Source organism: Rhineura floridana, chromosome 5, assembly GCF_030035675.1.
Source record: "Rhineura floridana isolate rRhiFlo1 chromosome 5, rRhiFlo1.hap2, whole genome shotgun sequence".
Taxonomy (NCBI): Eukaryota; Metazoa; Chordata; class Lepidosauria; order Squamata; family Rhineuridae; genus Rhineura; species Rhineura floridana.
The window spans coordinates 79,735,727-79,750,449 of NC_084484.1; the positions used below are offsets into that span (position 1 = coordinate 79,735,727).

Consider the following 14,723-nt stretch of genomic DNA (forward strand, 5'->3'; position numbering starts at 1 on the left):
CAGTCCGAACCTGACCGAACACGGGTAAGGCTGCTCTATCGTGCCTACCGCATGGCAGTGGTGGCAGCGAAGAAAGTCTTCTTCTCATCTGCCATTGCGTCCGCAAGAAGGTGGCTGGCAGAGCTTTTCTGAGTGGTGAATGGGCTGTTCTCATCTGGCCAAGAGAGCGTTGCTCTGACACCCTCAGAGACCTGCTCTAACAACTTTGCAAGGCACTTTAAGGACAAAACCGATCAGATTTGGACAGAGGTGGATGCCACAGTTAGAGCAAGTCAAATGGAGGCATCCAGAGCACTGTCTGTTCCACCTGCGTTGGATCAGGTGTATTGGATTATTGTGGCCTGAGGATGTGGACAAGCTGCCTGAAGAAGTGAGGTCCACCATCTGCCCCCTTGACCCTTGCACATCCTGGCTGCTGAGAACTAGCCGTAGGGGACTGATTGGGTGGGTCCAGGGAGTGATTAATACTTCTCTGGAGGAGGAGGAAGTATCATCTGCCTTGAAGGAGGCAGTGGTGCATCCCCTCCTTAAGAAGACCTCCCTGGACCTATGGCCCAATGGCAAATATCCCTTTTTTGGGCAAGGTGCTTGAGAAGGTGATGGCGGTCCAGCTGCAAGCATGCTTGGAGGAAACTAATTACTTGGATCCATTCTAGTCTAGCTTCAGCCCTGGCCATGGTACTGAAACTGCCTTGGTTGCTCTGGTTGATAACATTTGTTGGGACAGAAATAGGGGGAATGTGACCGTGCTCATTGTCCTTGATCTCTCAGCTGCTTTTGATACTGTTGACCACAGTATCCTTCTGGAACATCTTGAGGAGGTGGGGGTTGGGGGCATTATGCTTCAGTGGTTCCGCTTATACCTCCAGAGCTGCTTCCAAAAAGTAATAATGGGAGGCTACTGTTCCACCATGGAGTTATCCTGTGGTGTTACACAGGGTTCCATCTTGTTCCCCATGCTATTTAACATCTATATGAAGCCCCTGGGAGCTGTCATCAGGAGATTTGGAATGAGGTGCCATCAATATGCAGATGACACCTATCTCTATCTCTCTATTCCATCTGAATCAGGAGAGGCGGTGCTTGGAGACAGTTATGGACTGGATGTGAACCAATAAATTGAGGCTGAATCCTGGAAAGATAGAGGTGTTATGTGGCCAGAGTTCTCATGTCCAGGAGGAGGGAAGATGGCTTGTTCTGGATGGGGTTGCTCTTTCCTTGAAGGAGCAGGTCTACAGCTTGGGAATACTCCTTAATCCAACACTGTCACTGGAGGTTCAGGTGGCCTCAGTGGCCAGGAGTGTCTTTGTCCAGCTTTGGCTGGTTTGCTGGCTTCGGCCTCTTTTGGACAGAGAAGACTTGGCCACAGTGCTCCATGCTCTGGTAACTTCCAGACTGGATTATTGTACTGCACTCTACGTGGGGCTCCCCTTGAAGACAACTTGGAAACTTCAACTGGTCCAAAATGCAGCAGCCAGATTACTGGCTGTGGTTCCCTTTAAAACTCATGTAACTCGTTTTGAAACAGCTGCATTGGTTGCCAGTTTCTTTCCAGGCCAAGTTCAATGTGCTCACATTAGTATTTAAAGCCCTAAACAACTTAGGTCCCAAATATCTGAAAGACCACCTCCTTCCCTAGAGACCATCTTGGGTGTTGAGATCAGCAACGGTGGCCCTTTTGGTAGTTCTGCCACCCTCAGAAGTTTGGTGTAGTGGTGGCCCCTAAGCAGTGGAACTCTCTCCCCACTGAGGTGTGTCTGGCAATTTCATTGTACAACTTTTGGCAAATGCTGAAGATGCACCTTTTTATCCTGGCCTTTGACACCTGAGATGTATATTTTTAGGACCCACCCTATTTTCTGTGATGTTGTTTAGGTTGTTTTTACCTGTTTTAAACTATGTGTTTTAAAACTGTTGTAACCCACCCTGGGCGAAGGGTGGGGGGTAGTAGTAGTAATGCAACATCTGGAGGGCCTCAGGTTGCCTGTCACTCTTGTACATCATTCACTCACTAAGTATTGTGTTGCTTCAGCTAACTAAGAAATGTTTCAAGTTCCAGTAGAACAGCTGAATTAAAAAGCAAATTAAATGGATTTTCTTTTATAAATACCCATCTGAAGTAAAATTTCCTATCTATTGTTCTCCTCCGCAGACAGACATAGGATGAAAAAATCCTGCTTTCTTTATTAGCTTCCCTTTTCTTTTTGTATTCTATTTAAACTTCTTCAATTGCTATTAAATGACTTCATTCTGTTCCTTCCACACATCTCTAGGCTCTTCTCTCTGCATGTGCCCTTCACAATTTCATCACTACTTTGGTACATTGACACTCAAAAAATACCTGTCATTCTCTGACTACATCTGTTCTCCCTTGCTGCTATCTGCCATTGCAATTCTTTATCTCAAGGCATCTATCTGGCTTCTTCCATTAGTGTATTTGCTAGAAACCCGTCTCTTAGCTCTGGCATGTCACTAATCTCCCTCTTTCCATTCCACTCTTCTTCCCTTGTGTGTATATCTAAACTAAATTGTAAGCCAGAGGGCAAGGCCTTTGTCTTTTTTTAGTGTGATGTGTGATGTGCAGTGTCAATTCCCTAGAAATAAATATAACAAACAAATTAAAAGTGCTCATTAGACATATCTGATATATTCATATTGGTTGGTTTGACTATAAATAATTTGTGTATTTTATTTCTAACTCACCTCATTCTGTGCCTAATGTAACTTGCAGTCCATGTTCTACCTCCATCACTGGAGGCAGTATGTCTCTGACTAGCAGTTGCTGGAAAACACAAGAGAGGAGAGCGCTCAGCTCCAGCTTGTGGGCTTCCCATGGGCATCTGGTTGGCCACTGTGAGAACAGCAGAGATTTGGCAGGGGCCCTCGCTTTTGACTTTCGGGCATCTCTTGAAGATTTTTTTTATGCCAACAGGCCTATGCAGTTACTTAAAATGTCTCTTGAGTAGATTTTAATGATTTAATGATTGTTTTGTGTTGCTTTTAAATGTTTTTATGTTGCTGTACACTGCTCTGATGTTTTGCAAGAGGGCTGTATATTCATACTTTGATAAATAAATAAACATTTTTCTTTTTAGCTTTTTTTCCTTTGAACAAACTGGCTTTTTTGGATTTGAAATTTAGATATAAAAATAACTACATTCTGTTCTACTGTCACAATGCTTATGAGAGTGTGCACATGGTGAAAGAAAACTCTCCGTTATTTTACAGATCTTTAAGCTATGGTGCCATTGGAGTAATTGTTGGGCATGAGTTTACCCATGGGTTTGATAATAATGGTGAGTAATTGACTGGATGGTTTATCCTTATGGTTTCTAGCAATTGGTATTCAGAGGCATATTGCCTCTTATTCTAGGGGTACTACACAGCAAATGACTAGTAGCCATTGATAGCCCTATCTGCCATTAATTTGACTAAACCTCTTTTAAAGCCATCCAAGTTGGTGGCCATCACTGCTTCTTGTGAGAGCAAATTTCATATTGTAACTATGCATGGTGAGAAGAAGTACTTTGTTTTGCCTGTCCTGAATCTTCCAACGTTCAGCTTCATTGGATGTCTCCAAGGTCTAGTGTTATATGAGAGGGAGAAAAACTTTATCCACTTTCTTCATGCCATGTATAATTTTATACACCTCTATAACATTTCCTCTTACTTGTCTTTTCTCTAAACTAAAAATCCCCAAATGTTGTAACCTTTCCTTATAGAGAAGTTGCTCCATCCCCTTGATTATTTTGGCTGCACTTTTCTGCACCTTTTCCAGCTCTATAATATACATTTTGAGATGTGGCTACCAAAACTGTACTCAATATTCCGAGTACATTTGCACTGTAAATTTGTATTAACCTATGGTCATGGACCCCTAAGGGATCCATGGATGGGCTTCAGGAGGTCCTTGAAAAAGGCACAAAAGAAATCAATATTCAGTGCTCTGAAATAAATTGTGTTTATTTATGGGGGTCCACAGCTTTCATCAGAAAAGGATCTCTGATTCCCCCACAAAAGGTTAAGAACCACTGTTATGAAGGAATTATTTTATTGGCATTTTTATTTTCAAAACCTTTTCCTAACATGGAATCCAGCTTTTTCACAGCTGCTGCACACTGTGTCAACATTTTAACTGAGCTATCCACCATGATTCCAAGGTCTTATTCCAGGCCAATCACTGCCAGCTCAGACCCCATTATATGTGAAGTTAAGATTTTTGCCCCAATGTGCAACACTTTACACTTGCTTACACTGAATCTCATTTGCCATTTTAATGACAGTTTACTCAATTTGGAGATATCCTTTTGGAGCTCCCTTGCAATACCTTTTTGTTTTTACCACCCTGAACAATTTTGTATCATCAGCAAACTTGGCAACCTCAGTGCTTTCTCCTAACTCCTGGTCATTTATCAATAAGCTAAAAAAATGCAAGGTCTAGTACTGATCCCTGGGGGGTCTCCACTTTATTGCATCCCTCCATTGAGAGAACCACTATTTTCATTTTTATTCCTACCCTCTGCTTCCTATTTATTAACCAGTTAGTGATCTGTAAGAGGATATTTCCTCTTATTGCATGACTGCTAAGCTTAGTCGTGTCTTTGGTAAGAGAATTTATTGAAAGCTTTTTGAAAGTCTAAGTGCAAATCCTAGTTTGCACACCATGCTATGCAAAACCATGGTTTAGTACAAATATGTGAGTGGGTGGATTTTGGGAGCAGAGCATGGCTACTTCACTCCTCCCTGTTCATTCTGCTGATGTGCTAAGTTAAACAATGGCTTGACTTAGCTTGTTGTCCAAACCCTGGCTCATGGCTTAGGGCTGTCTACACTAACCATGAGCTGTAACCAAGGTTTGTCCTACGATTACAGCTCATGGTTTGTTTGGAACAGCTAAACCATGACCCTGGGTTTGAGCTTATATTAAGTGGTGCCCAGGACTTGGTGCAAGATGTAAGTCTTGTTGAACCAAACGGGAACAGTGACCACAAGTGCTATCAAAATTAAACATATACGTAAGTGGACAATTGTCAAGAAAGTCCAACACAGTCCTCATGTAAGAGAGAGGGAGGAAAGGTGGAGGCAGAAGAACAGGATGTGGAGCAAGTAGCAGCTCCCTGCAGCTCCTGTCACTTCAGAGACAGACCAGAGCTGTGTTTGTGTGAAGGGGCCACACCCATTCTTAGTTGGTGTGCTCTTGGTCCAGTTAAAGGAGGCTCATAGCCACCAACTGCAGACTGTGTGTGGGAAGTGTGAGAGAAGTAGCCAAATAGGTATGGACAAAAATGTTGATTTTGGTTTCTCTCACTGTGTCATATTTCCACATTAGTTTATATATTTTTTTAAAGTTCTCAATTTAGTGTGCATTTCTACTAATATTCACATTTTAATGCAATTTTGCATACACATTCCTGCAATTTCCCTTATTTTCACTGTTCTGTGCATTTTTATTCACACCATCTCCTAACATGTATTTATGTGCATAGTTTTTGATTGGAGAACTGCATTGCAAAACTTGGAAAAGTGTGAATTTGGAAGGAAAGCTGCATTTCAGTTTGTGTATTGTTTTAGGAAGTGCAGGGTAGGTAGGGTTGCATTAAAATGTGAACTGGATGAAATTGCTCTCTTGTTCTTAAAACCAACTCTGTGGATATTCAGGGGGTGCTATGCACCTTACCTGGGGAGAGGACACCATTTGCTACTTCCCCAGATGTTGGTGCTGTGCCACAAAATGATAGAACCCACTTTCTCACTATAGTTTTCAAGGAGCACAGAGGCAGTAAGAAGCAGTGATGTGGTGAATTAAGAATGAGTGTGTCCAAATACAGATTTGGAAATCCACCACACCCAGTTACAAACTGTTGCCCCCCAGCTATCCCTGCCAATCCTAAACAACCTTCCCTTGCTTGCAAGGGATGAAGGAATGACCACTGGTGGAGCTTTCCTTGGAAAGGATAGAGTATGAACTGGTAGGGAAAGCTGAAGGCAATCTCCCTTGCTCTTTTTTTTTCTTTTAAGCTTACTTGGAAAAGACTTGGAAAGACCTGAGATATTTCTGAGGATTCTCTGAGAAAGCCTAAGAAAAACGTAAATGCTTTCCAGTGCAAGTTGGGAGGAGTACCCTACAACGCTTCCCTTGATGGAGTATGTGTTATGTAACTCATAGTGATAGTACATTCTTTGAGGTCCCAAAAAGGCCAAGAAATGGGTGTGTGTTACTTGGGTCTAGCAAAATAAGTGAATATGGGTGTGCTGGTTTAGGAAATGTGTCTGTTTTTGTTTCGTCATTCCTCATGTTCACATTAATTATTACACAATTTTGTTTCTTAAAAACAAAACATAGGCCGTAAATATGACAAGAAGGGAAATTTGGGTCCCTGGTGGTCTTTGGAATCTGAAGAGAAATTTAAAGAGAAAACAAAATGTATGGTCAATCAGTACAACAGCTATTACTGGAAGAAAGCGAGCTTGAATGTAAGTGCAAGAACAGTGGTAGCTGAACTTCTGTACAGAACTTGTATTATATTTTACAACATTGGTTGTGGTTGTGGGGGTAAAGCTGTGGAGTGGCATTTAATTCATAATATAATAAGAATAAGAATTATGATGATGGTACCACTGCCATAGTGGCTTCAAAGCAGTCTACAAATATAAACTAAGCAAATTCACGATATTCTTTCATTCCACCAGGTAAAAGGAAAGAGAACATTGGCAGAAAACATTGCAGACAATGGAGGTTTGCGACAGGCTTTCAAGGTAGGCAGCTCTTTTTGCTTCTAAACTTGCTCACCCCCCCAAAGAAAATTCCCCCAAATTGAAGCACATTGTTGAGGTAACAAGAGCTGATGAAATTTGTACCTTCTTAAATGTGCTCATTGTGCTTCTCATCAGGCCTATAGGAAGTGGATCAAAGAAAAGAGACAAGGAGAGGAAGAGGCCTTATTACCAGGCATTGACTTCACCCACAATCAGCTCTTCTTTCTGAGTTATGCTCATGTGAGTAGTACAAGATGGCCTTTCAGAATGGATGTGCATACATATTTAGCTGCTTGCTTAGTAGTGAACAGACAATTCCGCTTGATTACAAAAAGAACTCTGTTAATTCACAGCTTTTCTTGGAGCATAGATTGGGCGGGGGGAGGTAGCTTTCATCTTGTTCCCTTCTCTTTCTGTCAGTTCCCACTTTCTTATACTCTTTGTCCTGTATATGCACAAACTATACTCACTCAGAGATTGAGATTGATTGAATCTGCACATCATAGTAAACCATAGTAAATGGGCTACCATGAGCATGCAGAGGGTTCCCACTTCGCTCCTACGTTAGTGTGAGTGGGAGCAATACAACACAATCCTTGCCTTAGAGTTATGTCAAAATGTAGGATTGCAGTTTGCTTTAGTCAAAACAAACATGATGTGAAGCCATCACAGTTTGTTCTTGACCTCCCAACTGTGGTTTGTTGAAGGGAAACAAACTATAATCTCTGGTTTGAACATAGCATTCAGCCAGGGATGGTGATTTACTTTTGCTTGCACTGGGGAAGACCCAGTCTCTACATGGTAAACTATGGTTTACTATGATGTGCAAACATGGCCAACTAAAAAAAACACCATGAAACTAACCAAACTCATGGGAAAAGGAAGAGAATGACAGGGATCTTCCTAGGTCATATGTCTTGGAAGGATGATCCACACAGAAAGGTGTGTCAGATTAGTTTTGTGTAATGCTTTCTGGCTAGGAGTATGGTTAAACCATTCTTGTCTGGCCTACTTCCTACTGAACAGAAATGCAGAAACAATTCACCCAGTGGAACAGAGCCACGTGTATAGTCACTTACTTCAAGAGAGCAGCAGCAAGGTCAAAGCTACATAGATGCATCAGTAGAGCTAAATTGGTGCTCTCACCACTGCGTTTGTGCAGCCCTGACCTCACCACTGCCATGCCTTTCACCCTCACCCTCCCAGTAAGTGGCAGTGATGCTGCTGCCAGGAAGCAAACTGCTTCTGCAGAAAAGAACTTCATAGGAAATTCAGCCTCTGGCTACTTGTGCATGTGTGTGTGTGCACTGTACAAGGTTGCTTTCGAATTCAGATATATTTCAGTTGGCTATTCATAGCTGCCTAGTTCTGCAACACCAGTCATAAATTTGATTTACATGCTCTTTAGTTTTAAGTTTTTAGACTGTCTCTTATCTTTTTTTAAAAAATGTTGACTTTGTGGTTTTTATGTTGTATTTATGGTGTGTGAATAGTTTTATTCACATTGTATGTGAAGTAATGTGAGTTTTCCTGAAAAGTTTGAATTGGAAAATTTGTATGCAAATTTGCACCAGAAAAAAATCAGATTAAATTGTTAATTTTTCTGTTGTGCTAGAGTGATCTGATTTACTTGTGTTTAGTAAACAAAACTACAAACTTTGAAACTGCCAAGCTTGCCTACCATTTGATTTACAGTTGGCATCTATTTATTGCTACTATTGAACTTACGAAACAGATGCTCTGTGGAATAATAAAGTGCTGGGGAAAAATTCTGGGAGTTTTTTCAGCTGACATCCCTGTTTTTGTATATTACCCTGGAATCTTTGGATGAAAGGTGGTTAAGTAATATTTAAAATAAATAAGTAGACTGCATTTAGGATGACACAGGTTAATTCATAGGCTTATTTATTTATCTGTCTATCTATCTGTCTTAGGTGAGATGTAATGCCTTTAGACCAGAAAGTGCGAGAGAGCAAATCTACACTGGAGTTCACAGCCCTCCTCAGTTCAGGTATTTTTCAGTCTCTCCCAGTCTCTCTCTCCCCATCTGCTCCATTATAGTAACACAGTACATTTGAGAATTTAGAACAATAACAATAATTTTCTCATTTTGGAGATGAGGTGACCAGAACTGTGCCCAATATTCTTGATGAGGGCACATCACTAACTGGTATAATGGCATTATAATCCTCTCTGTGTTATATTTAATCCTAGGTTTTTATGCATCCTGATATCCAGCTTGTTCATTGCCTAAGGCAGCATATTAAAAATGGCATCTCAACAGTAGTGCCCCTACTACTACTATAATTTTCTCAATAATTTTGAGAATGAAAACAATGGATCCTAAGGTGCTCCTCCATTCATGTAAGGGAGAGTACAATTTCTTTCAACATTCTCTCTATCTGCAGCCTTCCCCTTCATATTCCACACCATTCCCAACCCGTAGCAGACTTTCAGGGTGGGAGAACAGTGGGTCGCAGAGCAAAGGGGGAGGCAGAAATAACCTCATCCATGAACATGAACTCTGTTCTGTTCACAGAAGAAAAGTTCAGCTCCAAGACAGTATTTTTTTTCTTCACTGATCTGGCACTTACCTATTTGGATGTGAACAATTAGCATTTGTTCTAGTACTGTGCGCATACCATTGTCCCAACTAGTATTTTACATCCAACGTTTGTTACACTAGGGATCAGATTTGCACGCCGCTGATCCACTCTGCCCTGCTCACCCCCAGTATCATGGAGAAGGAAAAGACAGGAGAGAAGGAAGCCTCTCCGGGTGGAAGGATAGAGTAGCACCTGTGGCAAAAGCCTCCCCAAGCAGGGCCAGACCGCAGAGGAGGAAGAGGAGGTGCCACACTACAGAGCAAGCAACAGGCTGTAGGCTAGGGTGGGTGAAAAATCCACTTAATTCTGACCACAGGGGGCTGGAATTAAGCAGATATTTGCCCACTGCAGTCTGCAGTGTGGCACCTCCTCTTCCTGGCTGTTATACCACTCTGTTAAAGACTGACTGTTAAACTACTCTGGGAATTGTAGCTGTGTGAGGGGAATAGGAGTTTCCTAACAACTCTCAGTACCTTTAGCAAATGATAGTTCCCAGAATTCTTTAGTCATAGCTGTTTAAAGTGGTATGATGCTGCTTTACATGTATAATGCAGATGGGTCCTGGGTCTCTGGTTCGGGAGGAGGATAATGGCTGGAGGAGGGGCTCAGGAAGAATGGTCAAGGATACCTCTGCCTCAGGCAACCACCTCATTCTGCTTAATGGTACGGCTAGCCCTGCTTACCTTTAGAAATGCTAGTTCATCATGTGACTGCACCGTTTCTTTCAACTGAAAAGTGATAAGAATTCCTTTTTGTTTTTTTAAATCCACACTTAAGGTCTACATTCCTAATCTACTAGGGACAAAAAAGAAAGATTAAAATGGTTAAAATGGGGATACAGGACCTTTTGGGATTAGAAAATACAATTTCAGGCTATATATTATTGCTCCAAAGGAAGATTTTGGCACTGAAGCAACACAATTCAATTATGGCACAAGATTATTTATTTTTGAAAGGTACTGGACCAAACATGGTAAATGTGGAGCTCTACAGGGAAAAAAATGCAGTGTAAACTAATATAAAATTAGGGGCACTACTGTTGAGATGCCATTTTTAATATGCTGCCTTAGGCAATGAACAAGCTGGATATCAGGATGCATAAAAACCTAGGATTAAATATAACACAGAGAGGATTATAATGCCATTATACCAGTTAGTGATGTGCCCTCATCAAGAATATTGGGCACAGTTCTGGTCACCTCATCTCCAAAATGAGATTGCTGATCTGAAGACAGTTCAGACAATGGGTAACAAGTATAATTAAATGCATATCTAAAATGTGGTGCAAAAGGTGATTAGCAAGATTAGTACTGTTTACTGTAGGAAGCAGATTAATAAAAGGGATACACACACAAACATGTATACACACATATTTGGATACTACTGGGAAGACACTCTAGTGCCACTTCTCTGGACTGCATCACCAAGGTGTTAGGGCTGATGACTGCAGTTGCTGGGGCTTCCTTTATGAAAATATAACATTACATAAACTTTCTCTATGAATATAGAATGGATAAAAGTGTTTGAAGTTAAACACTAGAGATAGGATTTGTGCTTTTTAAATTGTTTTTATTACATGCTGACAGTGTATCTGTGTTGAGGTTCCTGCTTCTCGCTAGAAGTTTAAATTGGAACAGTCCTTTGCAAAGTTGTTTGCATTTCTAATGAAACAATCAATGTTGCTTTATATTTCAGCTAGTGGAATATGTTTTTTTATTGGGTATTATATGACCTGCTGCTCTTGAGGTGTGTGTGTATGTGAGACGGATCAATGCAGCTGCCTGTGTAGTTGGACTCTCCTTGGGGACTGTGGTGATGAGCTCTTGCATTTCAAAATTGATTACTACAACACTGCCAGGAGTGGCCAGCATGGTACCACAGAGCTACCCTCCTGACTGGCATCACTGCAGCTTGCCTGGACCAGAGCTTGGAAAAGTTACTTTTTTGAACTACAACGCCCATCAGCCCCAGCCAGCATGGCCACTGGATTGGGCTGATGGGAGCTGTAGTTCAAAAAAGTAACTTTTCCAAGCTCTGGCCTGGACGGTGTGAGGACAGGTCAGGAGTAAGTTTGGGACTGCATAGGTACATTGGGAGAGCCAATCTAGCACTCTTGCTGGTGTGCCTGTAAAGCCCCATTTTGGTCACCACCCTGCCTTGCCCTTTCACTGTCCCATGCCAGCAACACTGGTGTTGGGAAGGTGGCCCCACTGCACTGCTCCACCACACCAGCCACTCCTGACCACTGTTTAGCTAGTGATCCTTGTGTCAATGCTGCTGCTAACGTTTGGGACTTGTCAGTCTGTCTTTGCATTGAAAAAGGAGAGGATTGCTCAGAACGATACAAAATTCTTTGCTGCCTTGGTTTAAATAACATTTCATTAAGATAACTGCCTTGCAGATAAATCCAGTGCATCTTTATTAAAGGCACACTTATTTTGTCTGGTGCAGAGACCCAGAATGTCTCTGTTTCTGAGTTCCTTTTTGCATGGTTTAGGAACTCCATTTTTTAAAAATGACAGCGCCTGCCCACCCACCCATTCCCTCCCTCCCTTTTGCCTCCTGACTGAGACTGGTCAGTTTCACACACATTAGCAAACACAGGCTAATCAATTTCAAAGATGCAATTATATTGATGCAGTTTAAAAATAATAATCTGGTGTTGGGGGAAAACCATAAATGCTTGCAGCACTCAGGATCCAGTCACACAGACAGCAAATATGCAAATTATCAGAGAATCCTGTACCAGCTTTGATTTTCATCAAAATTCTGACCCATCCCTACTACAAAATAGCTTGATAGCATTTTTCAACAGAGCTACTATGCCAGTGCAACTGTCTAATATTTGGTGCTTTTAGCGGGATGGCAAGTAACAAACAGTGTAGTAAAATGGACTTCCACTGCTTGTCAAGTTATGGGATGCTGCTGTTGCAATGCCACGTTAAGTTCTTCAAGCTATGATAGAACACAGTGTCAAAACTGGATATCCAAGGAAACGGAGGAAACAGATAAAAATTTCCAGAAGTCCAGGCATTGAGAAGAATCTGCTTATATTTTTTCTCTGTAGAGTTATTGGTGCTATGAGTAATTTTGAGGAGTTCCAGAAAGCTTTCAACTGCCCAGAAAATACTACAATGAATCGAGGTGCAGACTCCTGTCGGCTTTGGTAGTGATTGCTCCAGAATCCTGTGCTGGAATCACTTCCTGAAATCACTCTCTCATTTCAACAGTTCCAGACTGTTAATGAGCTACTGTTGCATCAGAACAGCATCAGACAACTGTGGACCAGATTTGTTGTTTTGTATGCCTTTTTATCTGTAGGTGACCTGCATAGATCTACTATTTAATTGCTTGTTCAAGATATTACAACTGTTCAAAATATATAGTGTATAGAAAAGGACAGAACTTATCAGAGAAATATATACAGATGGTTCGTTACTTACGGATTATTTTCATAAATAATTCTACTCTATGATTTAGCAGGTTGACCTCTACGTATATTTATTCAGAAGTATGTCCCGCTCTATTCAATGGACTTTACTCACAAAGAAGTGTAGTACGATTGCAGGCTTAAGTGAACAGGATTTAAATGGATTGAACTTCTGCTTTTCAGAACACAGGCGTGGAGAAACCATCTGTGTCTGGTGGCCATGATGCTGTTTTAGTTGATGGGTACATCCAAAAACATCCACACTTTCTATCACACACACTCTCTCAACACACAGCAGCCATGTGTATATTTTCCATAACTCCCTCCTCCCAAATAAAAAATAGCTTTGGGAGTTTGAGTGAAGGGAAAGCAGGTGATGTTGGGGCTGCTTAACCCTTTTCCATTCTGTTTGCCCCTCAATATTCCACTTGCCCTCTGAGCTGTTTTTTCCCCTTGTGGTAAAAAAAGACTGCCTAGTTGGAGCTTTAGGCATGTCTGTCCATCCTTCCTTCCTTCCTTGCATGTGTACATATGTATGCTTGCTGATGCACTATTTCCACAGCCCTATAGGAATATGGAATAGTGTATTTGCAACCATACATAAGTCTAGTTCCAACCCAGTGGCAAAGACTGCTACTAAGAACAGAAGGAAGGAGGCAGTCTTTCTTGTTTTTTTGTGCTAACCTCACTCTTTTCCCTCCCACCCAAAGCTTAAGGTTGCACTTAAGCCACACACACCCCACAACTGGCTGATAATGTATCGCATACATGGAACTGGGACCAAAGCAAAGCAGACTTATCTCTTCAGCAGGGAAGTGCTGCAGTGAAAACAGAAAGCAAATCTCTGACTGTATATGCTGATCTTTCCCACATGCACATGCCCCTGCTGTGGATTCCAGCCATTGTTTGTAGACCTTGGATGTTTTACTCATTACATAACTGTGAAATGTATAATTCAGATTCAGAAAATAAAACCTCCCTGGTGCCTGGAAAGGCAGATGTCTGGTCCCATTGTGATAATTTAAGCACTCTCCTACATCTCTTTAGCTGTTTGGTTGTTCCCGCACTGGTTTGGGTGCATATAAAACCTCTGTGTGGTCTATCCTAACTGGGTTGGACACAGACATCTGCACTTAGTTTCCATTGCAATAAAAGGGATTTAAGTCAAGTCGTGAATAACTTGTCACATTTATTTCAATAGGGCCTATGTGCAAGTAACTAACTCTGCAATCCTAACTCCACTTTCCTGGCAGTAAGCCCCAATGAATTCAATAACAGGACTTCTGAGTAAACATGGTTAGGATTGCACTTTGTCTGAATCCCACCCACTGTATTTACACATAAAATAAGTGACAAACCTCCTGAAAAGGTGGGTGTTGCTTCCATGGTATGTAAACATGGCATCAGGATGGTCCATGTATACAGAAGCCTTTACGCATACTCAAAACTATTGTAGGTGCACTGTGAAAGAAGCAGCACTCCTGCTGCTAAAGGCAAATGTAAAGAGCCAGAGAGTCTTAGCTGGCTTCTAGTTTTTCTTGCAGTTTTATTTGTTGCATAACCATTTCAGGAATAAATATTACAAGAGTACAACAAATGTTTTTTTTAATGACTGCTGTATACATTTTTGCACATTTTATTTTTAAGGGAATGGAAATGACTGCTAATTAGCTGATGTAGAGGGATTTTATAAACTATATCATAGAATAAAAGCTTTCCAGAATACCTTGACTCAGTCATGTTCTCTTTGCTTTTGTTATTTTAGGGTCATTCCTCTGTGACTGATGTGTTATTCTTATTTTTTGGGGGGGGGTTGGATAGTAATTTTGAAGTGAATATATTTTATGTACTGTACTGTGGGCATGTTTTTATGGTGTAAACTGGTTTGAGTTTATTGTTGGGGGGAAAAGGTGGGGTATATGATTTTAAAA

General features: G+C 41.3%; 1 protein-coding gene across 5 annotated transcripts in view; it reads left to right on the top strand.

Moving 5' to 3' along the window:
- Positions 1-14,517, top strand: part of PHEX (phosphate regulating endopeptidase X-linked) — a 161,750-nt gene extending 147,233 nt beyond the window's left edge. For 4 of the 5 annotated variants that reach the window (XM_061627298.1, XM_061627297.1, XM_061627299.1 and 1 more), the window contains 6 exons: positions 3,229-3,296; positions 6,344-6,474; positions 6,691-6,756; positions 6,892-6,996; positions 8,691-8,767; positions 12,430-14,517. In XM_061627298.1, coding sequence (XP_061483282.1) covers positions 3,229-3,296; positions 6,344-6,474; positions 6,691-6,756; positions 6,892-6,996; positions 8,691-8,767; positions 12,430-12,532 — 550 coding nt within the window. In that variant the 3' untranslated portion in view covers positions 12,533-14,517. Of the gene's footprint in view, positions 1-3,228; positions 3,297-6,343; positions 6,475-6,690; positions 6,757-6,891; positions 6,997-8,690; positions 8,768-12,429 lie in introns of those variants that run through there. The other variant, XM_061627300.1, reaches the window with a different exon arrangement.
- Positions 14,518-14,723: the final 206 nt, after the last annotated feature.